Below are 15709 nucleotides of genomic sequence, written 5' to 3' on the forward strand. Positions count from 1 at the left end.
GAGTTAGTTGTTGTGGCTCACCACTGATTGCATCCGACCAGAAGATTTATAGGTTCTTATCCAATTCAGGCTACAGAGTTCAAGAACTCAGAGATTCTATGTCGGGAGAGGATTCTCGGGGTGCTTGGCAAGAACACACACACTGAGGACAATACCAAATTGATAAACTTTTATTGAAATTAACATAAAAATAAGAAATGCATTGAAACTTATAACTGCAAAACAGTAAAAGAATTCCAAAACTCCTGGTGGTACCATTTCTATTATAAGTACCTTAACCTAACATACTCGCACCCTTCCTTGAGGACAGTAATAGGAGGTGAAGGACCAGCCTCATTCCTGACGTTGCTGATTATGCGATGGTGCTGGCTTCCTCAATGGTTAGGAATGTTGAGTATTATACTATTCTATCACGCTATTAGCACAGCTTGTGCAGTAGATAGAATAGATAGATAGATAGATGAAAAGTTAGTCTGTAGAGTATAGGAGAACTGGAAAAAGCACTCCAAAAAACTGAAGCTTCAGGAGTTAGAAGAGCGTAGAATTTAGAAGAGCCAAACCCAGCAGAAGCTACCTCCTAAGAGCTCTCTTACAAGGTATTTTATAGGATCCTGACCTATGTAATTCAGGCCCAACTTACTATATCCAAATCTTATTTCCGTACCCTACAAAATTAATGGGTACCCTTCTCCTATAGATTAGTGGATTATGACACTTACTTTCTAAATATATTAATAAGGATTATCTCATTCCAAAACTGCCAACCTAGGCTCTCTTGATGACCTCCAAGTTGTGGTGTACCCTTTCGTTACCAAACAATTGTAGAAGCCAAATAAACCTGTGATGTGATGTGGATAGTTCCTCCCTCTGGTTCCCAAAAGTTCAGGGACCATTCTCATCTGTGCCAAAGGTTGCCAGCCTTTATGCTGACATATTCTTAACTGATTATACTTTTTACTATATAGCAGATCTTACAGGCCAGTAGGCTTCTTGCATTTCAGCAAAACTTCTTATTAGGAAATACATATCTCAACACATCCTAAATTCCAAGGAATTAATACTAATAAAATATAAGAATAAAATGGATTAATTTCAGAAAAAGAAACGTATTGATACTGCTGGCTGGATTAGGATTATTTTGCTAGCTATTATATCCTACTATGGGCTACATCATCCATCACAAGTAAGCATTCAGATCTTCGGTTGCTCATGTGAAGATCTGCTTGAGACCAAGCAGGGATCCCATCTGTATTAGACACTTTTTTTTTTACATTGACAAGAAAGAGCTCCTCTTACACCTTTCCTCCATTTCCATTCATCCTTGAAATATGGAGATTTGACAGAAGAGATCCAGAATGATCTTAGTCTCGCCAATCTGGACACAGCAGACTTGGTTATATCTGAGTTCCTGCATCTGTCCAAAGATGGATCTTCTCTTCCCTCTTCTCCCTGCTCCTCCAAGACAAAATTTCTTCTCACAGGAGAACAGCATCTGGTGCAACTGACTGCTGGTCCCTCAGCTAACAGCATAGCTCATGAATTTCTAGGGCTTGATATTTTATACTTAAGCTGAGGAGATCAAGACAATCCTGTTTGTCTTCTACTAAATAAAACAGGTTTAAAGGGTAGGAATAAATAAATCAGTTTTCCTAGTGGAAAGAGGTGAATAACAGGGTCCCCCAGCAATCTGTACTGGGACCTGTACTGTTCAACGTATTAATAAATGATCTTCAAAAGGCGGTGAACAGAAGTGGCAGTGTTTCTGGACAATATAGAATTATTCAAGATAGTCAAGTCCAAAGCAGACTGTGAGGAGTTGCACGGGAATCTCCCAAAGCTGGGTGACTAGGCAACAAAATGGCAGATGAAATTCAATGTTAAGTGCAAAGTAATGAACATTGGAAAAAATAATCCCAACTATATATATATGATGGATTCTGAATTAGCTATTGCCACCCAAGAAAGAGATCTTGGTGTCACTGTGGACAGTTCTCGGAAAACGTCCACTCTGTATGCAGTAGCTGTCAAAAAGGCTAACAGTCTGTTAGGAACTATTAGGAAAGGTATAGAAAATAAGATGGAAAATATCATAGTCATCAGAATTGTAATGCTCCTACATAAATATATGGTGCGCCTACACCTTGAATACTGTGTCCAGTTCTGGTCACCCCATCTCCAAAGAGGATGTTGAGGAACTGGAAAAGGTTCAAAGAAAAGCAACAAAGGTGAGCAAGGATATGGAAAGCTTCCATAGGAGGAACTAAAAGGATTAGGGGTGCTCATCTTAGAAAAAAGAAAAGGAGTACTTGTGGCACCTTAGAGACTAACAAATTTATTAGAGCATAAGCTTTTGTGAGCTACAGCTCACTTCATCGGATGCATTTGGTGGAAAAAACAGAGGGGAGATTGATATACACACAGAGAACATGAAACAATGGGTTTATCATACACACTGTAAGGAGAAAGAAAAGGAGTACTTGTGGCACCCTAGAAACCAAAAAATTCACCAGAGCACAAGCACTTGTGAGCCACAGCTCACCTCATCGGATGCAAGTGAGCTGTAGCTCACGAAAGCCCACGCTCCAACAAATTTGCTAGTCTCCAAGGTGCCACAAGTACTCCCTCTCTTTTTGCGAATACAGACCAACACGGCTGCTACTCTGAAAACTGTAAGGAGAGTGATCACTTAAGATAAGCCATCACCAGCGGCAGAGGGGGGAAAGGAGGAAAACCTTTCATGGTGAAAGCTTATGCTCTAATAAATTTGTTAGTCTCTAAGGTGCCACAAGTACTCCTTTTCTTTTATCAGAGGCTCGTTCACCTGCGCATCTACCAATGTGATATTTGCCATCATGTGCCAGCAATGCCCCTCTGCCATATACATTGGTCAAATTGGACAGTCTCTACATAAAAGAATGAATGGACACAAATCAGATGTCAAGAATTATAACATTCAAAAACCAGTTGGAGAACACTTCAATCTCTCTGGTCACTCGATTACAGACCTAAGAGTGGCTATCCTTCAACAAAAAAGCTTCAAAAACAGACTCCAACGAGAGACTGCTGAATTGGAATTAATTTGCAAACTGGATACAATTAATTTAGACTTGAATAGAGACGGGGAATGGATGAGTCATTACACAAAGGAAAACTATTTCCCCATGTTATTTCTCCCCCCCCCCACTGTTCCTCAGATATTCTTGTTAACTGCTGGAAATAGCCTACCTTGTTTGTCACCATGAAAGGTTTTCCTCCTTTCCCCCCCCCCTGCTGCTAGTGATGGCTTATCTAAAGTGATCACTCTCCTTACAGTACTTGTGGCACCTTAGAGACTAACAAATTTATTAGAGCATAAGCTTTCGTGAGCTACAGCTCACTTCATCGGATGCATTTGGTGGAAAAAAAGTTTTTTTTTTCTTCTTTTTTTTTTTTTTCACCAAATGCATCCGATGAAGTGAGCTGTAGCTCACGAAAGCTTATGCTCTAATAAATTTGTTAGTCTCTAAGGTGCCACAAGTACTCCTTTTCTTTTTGCGAATACAGACTAACACGGCTGCTACTCTGAAACCTGTCATCTTAGAAAAGAGAGGACTAAGAGGGGGATCTGATAGAGGTCTATAAGATCATAAATAGTGTGGAAAAAGTGAATAGAGGAGTGTTGTTTATCCTTTCCCACATAAACCAGAGGTCACCCTATGAAAATAATAGGTAGCAGGTTTAACACAAATAAGAGGAAGTACTTCTTCACATGATGCACAGCTAACCTGTGGAAGTCATACTTTTGGGAATCGCAACATTCCATGACAATGAGTGTTTAAAACAAACAAACAAAAACCTGGCTAAGTTCAGGCAGGACAGATCCATCAATAACTATTGCCCAAGATGGTCAGGGATGCAACACCATGCTCAGGGTGACCCTAAACCTTCGAATATCAGAAACCGGGAGAGGTAGATAGGGATGGATCTCTTCATAACTGTCCTGGAGCTCTGGTATGCGCCACTGTGGAGACAGGGTGCTGGGCAGGGTGAGCCATGTTCTGAACCAGTATGGCAGCTCTTCTGTTCTTAAATCTTGACCTGGTCTTCTGTCCAGTTTAAATGACTGTAGACTTTTCTTTTTCCCTCTCTGCTGTAATCAAATCTAACACCTGGTTATTACATAGGTTAACTTAACTGCTGTTTCTGCTTACTGTCATTGCAAAAGGGACTTAGGTGTTTGTCCATTCCCTGGTCAAACAAGTTTTTTTTTTTTTAAAGGTCTTAAAAACTAACACCTCTTTAAATCCTGTTTAAAACTGTATTTTAAGAAAGTTAAGTGATCAGGCTAATACAATCTTTCTCACAGCTAATGCCTCTCCTCGGCCAGTGTCTGGAATGGAGCGAGAACGGAAAGTGAGCATGAGACTGCATCGTGGTGCCCCTGTCAATATCTCTTCGTCTGATTTAACAGGCCGCCAAGATACTTCTCGCATGTCAACTTCACAGGTACAGAATAAACACCTTTTTATGGGAAAAGGGAGGGTTTTAATTTGAGAATACTTATTTTGACCAGGCTGTTGTACCTTCCTGTGTCAGCTTACCAGTTAATCAATGGGATTTCATACTGAAGAATATTCACGTCCTTATTTTGTAAAGGAGTTTAGAATATTTAGATATGTAGTTCCTACCTTTTTTGCTTTGTTGGAGGTACCCGAGGAAATATATTAACACATGCCACTCATAAGGCCTTTGTCTTACAATATCAGTTCAACATAAAACAAAGTATTATATTGATCTGTAAAGAACTGAACAAGGGCAATTTTTTTGTTTAATCTCCATCTTTCTATTTCTTTGTGTACCCCCAGTGACAAGCCTTTTAATGCCAGGGCTGTATTAAAGAGTCATATGAGAAGATGTTAACTATGCAGTAGGAGCCCAAAGGGTCATATGTGCTATTTGGTGGAATGTGCTATATATTTATTTCACTAAAGCAGTCAGAACAATGTCCTATATTTGCAATTAGACATGATTACAGATACTATAATAATCAGGATCTTAAAGGATCTTAAAATTATCTTAGTCATTTTAACTGCAGAATTCAAAAGTCTTGTGCCATCTAGAAAACATGGCTTGTGCATTTTATTGTTTTGGGTGGTTTTTTCTGTTTGTGTTTTACTGCTGAGAGTATCTAATATTGTAGAAATATAGCAATTGCTGTAAATCTGAGGTGTAAATATGATGTGGTATACTTAGTCAAGATAATTAAGTCTTGAACTACATTTTTTCTTCCATGTAATCTTTTACTTTTCTATTCCACTTCTGTTTTGTTCCTTCTTTCACTGTATCTTTCCTGTTTTGATAGCTAGGTAGAACCTTAAACATGCTATCAGGTACCTTTCCTTTACAACTTCTGGATTTTTCGCTTAACTCCCAGTACTTGTATTTCCCTTTTTAAAGTGTAAAAGTAAAATTTTCTTAACTTTACTAGCTTTTTAGACATTTTGTAAACATTGGCTTATTTCTTCTCATCTGTGGCTTTCTAGGAGAAACAAAACTGCTAATTGAGTATTTAATACTTATTTAACAAGCACATCATCACTGTCTTTAGTTAGGGTGACATAATTCTGTCAGAATTCAATTTGTATGCCTTCTGCAAAGTTCACTTTCTCTCTGCATTAATGGACTTTTTAACAAGGTTCAGAATTAACAGTAGCTTTTTAATTAGTTAAATTAATATCCTTTTAAAAATGTATAATGCCATTGTTTTTCCAACACAGTAGACACACACTAGCTGTTTTTATAAATAGTTAAAATTGTGCCTAAACTGCTTTAGTGACTGTTTAAGTGCAACCTCTATAGGATGGTGGTAGGCTGCAGTGTAAATGGTCATACTGTGGTGATGTTCATTATAGAATTGCCTTTAAATCAATACAGCATTCTTAGTGTATAGAGAAGATGAGAAATTCTAGACCCAACAGAACCTGTATCTTAAATTTTAGTATACACATGGCTCATCTTAGGGTTCTCTAGAATACAAACTTATCTCCAGACATAAATTAGATTGTGGAGACTTCAGGGATGCATTTGCTTTGAAATATCAGTTATTCACAGAGTCCTTCTATTCAATTAATTGCAAGTAACTCAAAACAAATTAACTTGATTAAACTAATTAATTGTGATTAATCGCAATTTTAATTGCAGTGTTAATAATAGAATACCAATTTAAATTTCTTATAAATAACTTTGGATGACTTATACATTTTCAAATATATTGATTTCAGTTACAACACAGAATACAAAATGTACAGTGCTCACTTTATATTATTTTTATTACAATATGTGCACAGTAAGAAAGGTCAACAAAATAAATATTTGCAGTTCACCTCATACAACAGGGGTGGGCAAACTTTTTGGCCCAAGGGCCACATCTGGGAGTAGAAATGTATGCTGGGTCATGATTGCTCACAAAATTGGGGTTGGGTGCATGAGGGGGTGAGGGCTCTGGTTGGGGATGCAGGCTCCCGGGTGGGGCCAAAAATGAGGAGTTCAGGGTGCAGGATCGGGCTCCAACTGGGGGTGCATGTTCTGGGGTGGGGGTGGAGCTAGGGATGAGTTTGGGGTGTAGGAAGGTCTTCTGGGCTGGGACTGAGGGGTTTGGAGGGCAGGAGGGGGATCAGGGCTGGGGCAGAGGGTTGAGCTGTGTGAATGGGTGCAGGATCCAGCAGGGGGTGCAGGCTCTGAGGTGGGGCTGGGGATGAGGGGTTTGGAGTGCAGGAAGATGCTCCGGGCTGGGATTGAAGGGTTTGGAGGGCGGGTGGGGGATCAGGGCTGGGGCAGTGGGTTGTGGCATGGGGGGAGGCTCAGAGGTGAAGGCTCTGGGTGGTGGTTACCACAAGTGGTTCCCATAGGCAGCGGCATGTCCCTTCTCTGACTCCTACGCGGAGGCATGGCCGGGCGGCTCTGCATGCTGTCCCATCCGCAGGCACCTTTCCGGCCAATGGGAGCTTCAGGGGCAGCACTTGTGGCGGGGGCAGGGAGCAGAGAGGAGCCCCCTGGCTGCCCCTACGCATAGGAGCCGGGGGGAGCCATGCCGCTACTTCCGGGAACTGCGTGGAGTGGCCCCCATCCCTGCTCTCCAGCTGGAGCACCAGAATGGGGCAAGCCTCAGAGCCCGCTCCCCCATGGGAGCTCGAGGGCCGGATTAAAATGGCTTGTGGGCCGGATTTGGCCCACAGGCTGTAGTTTGACCACTCCTGTCATACAAGTACTGGAGTGCAGTCTCTTTATCATGAAAGTGCAACTTACAAATGTAGAATTTTTTGTTACATTGTTTTATTTTGAGTGCAGTTATGTAAAACTTTTAAAGCCTACAAGTCTTCTCAGTCCTATTTCTTGTTCAGCCAATCGCTAAGACAAACTAATTAATGTCTTTACATTTATGGGAGATAATGCTGCCTGGTTCTTATTTTCAATGTCTAGTGTTCCCTCTAATTTTTTTTGTCCTTGTGCGGAATGAATATTTTTATGTGCACCAATATGGAGGTGATGTGTGGTGGGGGTCAGGCTGAGGGGTTTGGAATGTGGAAGGAGGCTCAGAGCTGAAACAGAGGGTTGGGGTGTGTGTGTGGGGGGGAGGACTCTGGCTGGGGGTCCAGGCTCTGGGATGGGGCTGGGGAGGAGGGGCTTGGGGTGCAGGAGGGGCTCAGGGCTGGGGCAGAGGGTGAGGGCTCCAGCTAAGGCTCTGGGGTGGGGCCAGGGATGAAGGGTGAGGGGGGGCCCGAGCTCTGGGGTGAGGCTGGGGATGAGGGGTTTGCGGTGCAGGCTGCCCCAGGGCTGTGGTGGAGAGAGAAGACTCCCCCCAGCCTTCTCTCCCCACAGCAGCTGGTGAGAGGTGCCTCTCCTTGGCTGCAGCAGCTCTGATGAGGCTGGGCTGGGCTGGGGCAAGGGCTCCTCTCCCCTGCATCTCCAGTGCGGCGGGGCTGGGCTGGGGGTAGGGGCTCCTCTCCCCACACCTCGGGCGGGGCTGGACTGGGGGTAAGGGCTCCTCTCCCCATCTGCACAGCTCTTGAGAGCCTGCTGCATGGCTGTGCAACTTACAGGGAACTTGGAATGTCACCTGAAAGTGAGAACAAGCATTCACATGGCACTTTTGTAGCTGGTGTTGAAAGTTATTTACATTCCAGATATGCTAAACATTCGTATGCTTCTTTGTGCTTCGGCCAGCATTCCAGAGGACATGCTTCCAGGCTGATGCTGCTTGTTTAAAAAAAAAAAAAAAAGTGTTATTTAATTTGTGACTGAACTCCTTGGGGGAGAATTGTCTCCTGCTCCGTGGTTTTACCTGCATCTGACATATATGTCATGTTACAGAAGTCTTGGATGACGACCCAGCATATGTTTGATTTCAGAACACTTTCATTGCAGATTTGACAAAACGCAAAGATGTTACCAATATGATGTTTCTAAAGATAGCTATAGCACTTGATCCAAGGTTTAAGAATCTGAAGTGCCTTCCAAAATCTGAGAGGGATGAGGTGTGGAACATGGTGTCAGAAGTCTTAAAAAAGCAACACTCCTATTTGGAAACTACAGAACCCAAACCACCAAAAAAGAAAATCAACCTTCTGTTGGTGGCATCTGATTCAGATGATGAAAATGAACGTGCATCAATCTGCCCTCCTTTGGATGGTTATCGAGCAGAACCCATCATCAGTATGGAAGCATGTCCTCTGGAATAGTGACTGAAGCATGAAGGGGCATATGAATGCAACTCCAGCTACAAAAGTCCTATGCGAACGTCTGTTCTCACTTTCAGGTGATATTGTAAATGTGCAACATTATCTCCCCAAAATGTAAACAAATGTGTATTGTCTTAGTAATTGGCTGAACAAGAAGTAGGACCGAGTGGACCTGTAGGCTCTGAAGTTTTATATTGTTTATATAACTGCACTCAAAAATAAATTATAAGTTGCACTTCGACAATAAAGAGATTTCACTACAGTACTTGTATGAGATGAATTGAAAAATACTATTTATTTTGTTTTATCTTTTTTACAGTGCAAATATTTGTACTTTGTATTGTGTTTTATAATTGAAATCAATATTTGGAAATGTAGAAATCCATAACTATTTAAATAAATGGTATTCTCATTGTTTAACAGTGCAATTAAAACTGATTAATCATGATTTTTTTTAATCATTAAACACGATTAATTTTTTTTAATAGTTTAACAGCCCTAGTTGATATACTGCAGGGGTGGCCAACCTGAGCCTGAGAAGGAGCCAGAATTTACCAATGTACATTGCCAAAGAGCCACAGTAATATGTCAGCAGCTCCCCATCCTCCACTCCCAGGGCCTCCCACCCACTGACAGCCCCGTGGATCAGTGCCTCTCCCTCCCTCCCAATCAGCTGTTTCGTGGCAAGCAGGAGGCTCTGGGGGGAAATAGGGAGGAGCGAGGGCACAGCAGGTTCAGGATGGGGTGGGAAGGGGTGGAATGGGGGCAGGACCTGTGGCAGAGCCAGGGTTTGAGCATTGAGCACGCCCCGGCACATTGGAAAGTTGGCGCCTGTAGCTCCAGTCCCGGAGTCGGTGCCTGTACAAGGAGCTGCATATTAACTTCTGAAGAGCCGCAGGTTGGCTATCCCTGATGTACAGGAATATTGTTATCTGGGAAGTAAATTCAGCTGTCATGGCTGGCATTCCGCTTTGTTTTGCTTGCCTGTGTGTCAGATTTTGAGATGCTGAGTGCTAATCAACATTATCCATTTTTTAAAATGAATTTAATGATCTGGGATTTAATAATAGAATTAATGAGTTCAGAATTAATTGCAAATATGTTTATTTTGAAAGTGAACTTGAAAGACTTTCTCCCTACCAAAATCTTGCAAAAATTGGACATTGCAAACAAAAAAAAATGCAGAGAGCTCTCACTTTACTTGACTTTAGAAATATGCTGAACTGTAGCAGGGGAAACTATCCTCAATGTGGATTTAGGCAGTAGAGAGTGAAGGGGGAGGGAGAAGATAATAAATAATTGAAAGAGGGTTGTAGATTTGGGAGTCAGTACTCTGAACATCATGCATCTCCCATTGAATGAGTCAGGATTATGCGCAAAACAGCAGTCCACACTGTTCAAATTCAAATCTGGGCCTCAGCCACAGACACTACAGAGCTCTGCTTCTTTCACTATTGAACTTGCACACTGAATGGGGCAGTGAAAACTTTCTATTTATGGATGCGTATAATAAATATATAAAGTAATAGCTACTCTTAATACATCTGAGAAATAGTTGAATTTATAAAATCTTTATTTGGAATGTTTTTTGTGTTCCTCCGCTTGTAAAGCCAAACTCTCTTAATATCATTACTCCCATAGATCTCAGAGAAAGAGGGAAATACATTTTTAAAGCCTCTTTTAAAATTACCTTAAATTCTTCACACACAGAAATTTTAGGACGTTTAAAGTCTGTCTCAGGACCCATCCAGGTTTAGAAACAAGTCCTGTTTATCTGTTTTGAAATCTGGGAATGGTCTCCATTTTTAGCTCTGAAGGGCAAGGTATTGAACTTTGAGTTCCAGATCACTGACTTGTCTAGTGGTCCCGCTAGTTTTAAAGTGGGGGAGTTGTACAGTTGGGGAGGGGGAAGGCGGTGCTTTTTCAGCAGATTTTGGGGGAAAGAAAGCAGCTATTTTGAGAAGTTTTAAATTTGGATTTGTATAAATCCCAGCTGAGTTTGTGAGCATAATGTAAGTGAGGTAGCTATATCTGGACATTAAATACAACTTATATTATAGCTTTCACTGCCCCATATGTGATGATTTTATTATGGTCAGAGATTTGGCAAAGTATAGTTAATATTGTTAAATCCCTTGGAGATCCTCAGATGAAAAGATGATTATCTTTTCTTGACCAATAGGCATTATTTCAGTATGTACTCTGTGTTTAACTCTCAGTTTTGATAGAATTTGAGATTCTTTGTAACGGTCGACATAAAAGCAAGTCATTAGTGGGGAAAAATTGCAGTAAGTGGTGTTTTATTCTTATTCCCTTCCATGTCTGAGTGGTATCTTGCTTGTAATGAAGGAATAAAACTCCTGATGGTAAAGTTTCAGAGTGTTCTGAATCCTGGTGTGGTTAATAATTCATTCCAGATCTTTAGCGTGTAGTTATGGAATGTTTGGCTCAAATTCGTGCATTGCATTTTTCTAAAGCATTTCTCTATTAAAGTATAAGGAGTATAGGAACATAATCCTGTTACATCTTAAGTTTTATAAATATAAGGCCCTATTCTTTCCAAATGGATCGATGTAGATATTGGGACTGGATACATGAATCCCTTTGCAATTTTAGCTAGCCAAGGATTTCAAACTTTGTTTAAAAGTCCTGTAGTTTCTCAGTCTATAAACTTATTTACTTTAGTGCATAGTTTAAAACATTTCAGGTCACCATTAAACTTCAAACATATTTAGCATTTATTTAATTTCACTGATCTCAGAGACTTCCAAAATGTTTTTAGGTATTTCAGATTTGAATCACACTTTTATAATATAATATAGATGGTACTACAAGAATAGTTAGGGAAAATGTTTAATATCAATTTATTTCAAGTATATCATGTACAATATTTGAGAGGGTGATTATCTTGAACCATCCAGATTTGTTGTCAGTTTCCTCATTGATAATTCCAGGCACAAGATATTCTTCAAAGCATGTATTTAAGATTATTTTATGGTTAAGGAATCCTGCCTTTTAAATTTCTGATTGTTCCACAGTTGACAGTGAAAAATTGGATTCTGGTTGGTGGTGATAGCTCCAAAATAAAGCAGACAATGTTAAAGGTTCTCATTTGCGCTGACACTGCAGAAATAAGTTTCAGAATTTTTTATTTGGATAATGACTCATGCCTTAGTGTAGGGAATTTTTGTTTTCTAACTGTTATAATCCAACCAGCCCAAAAGAGATTTTTTTCCACATTTCATTTCAAAGGTGCTGAATCCTTTTTTATAAGATAAAATAAACTGATTGGGTATTCTGATCTTTTTGATCAGGAAAATGTGCCACGTCTCACCTCAGTCAAGGGTTCTCCAGGATGATGTTGCCAGTTACTTTTAATTTTGTTTTAGCTGTAAGAGATGAAGATATCTGGAAAGATATAGGTATGTGTTCTTCAAGTAGTCTGTACGCATCCCCACTCCTGAGATGCGCCAATGGTGCAGCCTGGACCAAAGTAACTTTCTAGTAGCAGTGCTTGTCAGAGTGCTCTCACATACATGCTGCCCCTCCTCTTGCTGCTACACATATTTGGAGTGAATGGCTATAAAAGGGGGCTTGTCCCAACAACCACCTCAGTTCTTTCCAACCCTGATAGCAGACAAACCAGGAATCTGGCCATCTCCCCCAACCTGCATTTGATGGAACAGATCATTCCCACTGCTGTCTTTAGTTTATTATGTAACAATTTTAATTTTTCTTTCTTTCACTAAGGCTTTCACAGGGGCTCAGATCCCCCGGTTCCGAACTGTGGAATCAAAGACCACAAAGTTGGGGTTCAAGAGATACGCCTTTTGCCCTGCTATCTTTCCTATTTCAGATACACATGTGAATTGTTTCGCTTTCTTGGAGGAAGGGTCATTCACTATTTTAATCCTCTGTATGCAGCAGACTGAGCACCGGAGCTAGCAAGAAGTTTCAGAATCAACTCCAAGCATTGCTACTGGAGGAAGCATTAGCAGCTAAACTTTCTGGCTCCAAGCCAAAGGATCCACAAGTGTTAGAGACCCGATTCCCTTCTAACAAATGATAGGTCCAGAAAACCCAACAGTTCTCTGGTGCAGGTGTCTATCTTCTTAACTGGAGCCAGTCCTAAGGTGCCAGTCAATGTGAATCCACTTTATTGGCTCATACTGTGCAGAAATCCCTAGTCTCACAGGTGTCAGACTCTTCTGAAAGAGACAGACTATAAGAGCATGCCATTAAGAAACTTGTTCCTTACAACAAAATCCAAAAGTGTTCCTTCAAGGTGGAAGTTAGAGGCAAATCGAATGGTGATATAGAGCAGTGGTTCTCAAAGCCGGTCCACCGCTTGTTCAGGGAAAGCCCCTCGCGCGCCGGCTGATTTGTTTACCTGCTGCATCCGCAGGTTCGGCCAATCGCAGCTCCCACTGGCCACGGTTCACCGCTCCAGGCCAATGGGGGCTACAGGAAGGGCAGCCAGCACGTCCCTTGGCCTGCGCCGCTTTTCACAGCCCCCATTGGCCCGGAGCAGCGAACCGCGGTCAGTGGGAGCCGCGATCAGCTGAATCTGCGGACACGGCAGGTAAACACACTGGTCCAGCATGCCAGGGGCTTTCCCTGAACAAGCAGTGGACCAGCTTTGAGAACCACTGATATAGCAGACCAAGGTTGTAATATAGAGCCATACCCTGACCCTGATCCAAGGCCAACGGTTAGCTTGAAAATTAATCAGAAGCCTAATAAAACATACATTGCTTCCTTCAAACTGTTGGTTATTGCAAGCTCTATGATTCAGTAGCCATCTTTTTGTTCTGTGTTTATTCACTAGTATTTCTAGTTCTTCCTGTTTGTTCCCCATACCTCTTGAATTAGTATACAGACATGTAAGATAATGATGTGATTTCCCCTCTCTGTTCCCTCATCTCTCCTTTATCCTTGCTATAATTGACCATGCTCCCCCCAGATTCCAACTCTTTTCCCAGGTTTCCACGTTTGTGATTTACTTGTAGGCTTTTGTCTCCTGTCCCCATTAAAACTAGTTTTAAAGCCCTCCTCACTAGGTTAGCCAGTCTGTAACCAAAGACACTCTTCCTCTTCCTTGATAAGTGGACCCCATCTCCGCTCAACTGTCCTTCCTGGAACAGTGTCCTGTGGTCAAGGAAACCGAACCCCTGTGTATTGAGTGTAAAAATACTCCTAAGTCATTAATGAAAAGCAACAGAGCACTCTATAGCTTGCCTTAGACATACTCTCATATTAGAAATCTGTAGATCTGCCATTTGGCATCTAGATCAGATGCTCAGTTGGTAAGACAGTACTGCAATCCTTATTTAACCATCCCGACGATGCAGAAGGAGGAGCACTACTTGCCAAATTCCTAAGAGTGGGAATATACAAAAAAGGTACTCTAAGAAGAAATGAAAGCTATTTACCTGTAACCAGGGTTCTTACAGATAACTTCTGCACATTCATACTCCCAGCCCACCTTCCCTTCTTGTTTGGAATGCTGATTTCAACTACCTCAATCTGGGAAAAATTATGGAAAAGCAGCTACAGGTTTCCATTGATAAAGAATTGAAGGAACGCAATATAATTCTAGTCAACGTGGTTTTATGGAAAATGTCTTGTCAAGCAAATTTTATTTCATTCTTTGAGATGTTTGGTTGATAAAAGTAATTGCGTAAATGTAATATACTTAAACTTTTGTAAGGCATTTGACTTAGTACTTCATGACATTCTGATTAAATAACTAGCCCTATACAACATCAATGAAGCACATGTTATATGGATTAAGACCTGACTAACTGACAGATCTTCAAAAAGGTAGCTGTCAATGGGGAATCATTAAATAGAGGTGTTTCTATTAGAGTTCTGCAGGGATCAGTACTAGACCCACTGTTTTCAGCATGTAAGTTAATGATCTGGAAGTAAATATAAAATCACTGTTGATAATTTTCAGGTGGCACCTGTCCAGTTTATTTGAATATTAACATTTGATAGACATGCCTGGTCGTCAAATGTGGGTATATAGAGATTTCACTCAATTAAATGAAATCACTTGCAACAACATATTATAGAAAGAAAAGGAGTACTTGTGGCACCTTAGAGACTAACAAATTTATTAGAGCATAAGCTTTCGTGAGCTACAGCTCACTTCATCGGATGCATTTCCGATGAAGTGAGCTGTAGCTCACGAAAGCTTATGCTCTAATAAATTTGTTAGTCTCTAAGGTGCCACAAGTACTCCTTTTCTTTTTGCGAATACAGACTAACACGGCTGCTACTCTGAAACATATTATAGGACGTGCAAAGATGTTTATTGTGTAATATGGTAACACCCTGTTAAATAGAAAGCTCTGACAATATTCCTGTGTATTAGCTTTTGTTTAAAGAGACAACTTTTGTAATGATTGTTTGATATTTACATGGCAAGGATTTGTAAACTAATAAAAACTTCCTCAAATAATATTTTTAAAGCATTTTGGAAGAATTGCAGATAGCAATTTATTTATTGATAAATAAAGGTGAGGACAGGGCAGTCATACATAGCTATCTGGATTGTGTGGTAAGCTGGGCCCATTCCAGCAAAATGAGCCAAATGCAGTGTCATATATCTGGGCAGAAAGAACGCAGTCCATATCTAAAGAATGGGGGGCTGTATCCTGGAAAGCAGTGACTCTGAAAAAGGTTTTAAGGATCATAGTGGACAAACCGTTCAATATGAGCTCCCAGTGTGATGCTCTGGCAAAAAGCCCTAATGTCCTTAGGGTATATCTACTCTACGAAATTAGGTCGAATTTATAGACGTCGGTTTTGTAGAAAGCGTTTTTATGCAGTCGATTGTGTGTGTCCCCACACAAATGCTCTAAGTGCATGTAGTCGGCTGAGTGTGTCCACAGTACCGAGGCAACCGTCAACTTCCGGAATGTTGCACTGTGAGTAGCTATCCCACAGTTCCCGCAGTTTCCGCCACCCTTTTGAATTCTGGGTAG

General features: G+C 41.0%; 1 protein-coding gene across 5 annotated transcripts in view; it reads left to right on the top strand.

Moving 5' to 3' along the window:
- Positions 1–15709, top strand: part of CSNK1D (casein kinase 1 delta) — an 81194-nt gene that overhangs the window by 44942 nt on the left and 20543 nt on the right. For all 5 annotated transcript variants that reach the window (XR_005288807.2, XM_038371435.1, XM_038371438.2 and 2 more), the window contains exon 9: positions 4346–4485. Coding sequence is in view for 4 of the 5 variants with exons in the window: in XM_038371435.1 (XP_038227363.1) it covers positions 4346–4485 (140 nt within the window). In the remaining variant the exon portion in view is untranslated. The remainder of the gene's footprint in view (positions 1–4345; positions 4486–15709) is intronic.

Source organism: Dermochelys coriacea, chromosome 14 (genome assembly GCF_009764565.3).
Source record: "Dermochelys coriacea isolate rDerCor1 chromosome 14, rDerCor1.pri.v4, whole genome shotgun sequence".
In the NCBI taxonomy this organism is placed as follows: Eukaryota; Metazoa; Chordata; order Testudines; family Dermochelyidae; genus Dermochelys; species Dermochelys coriacea.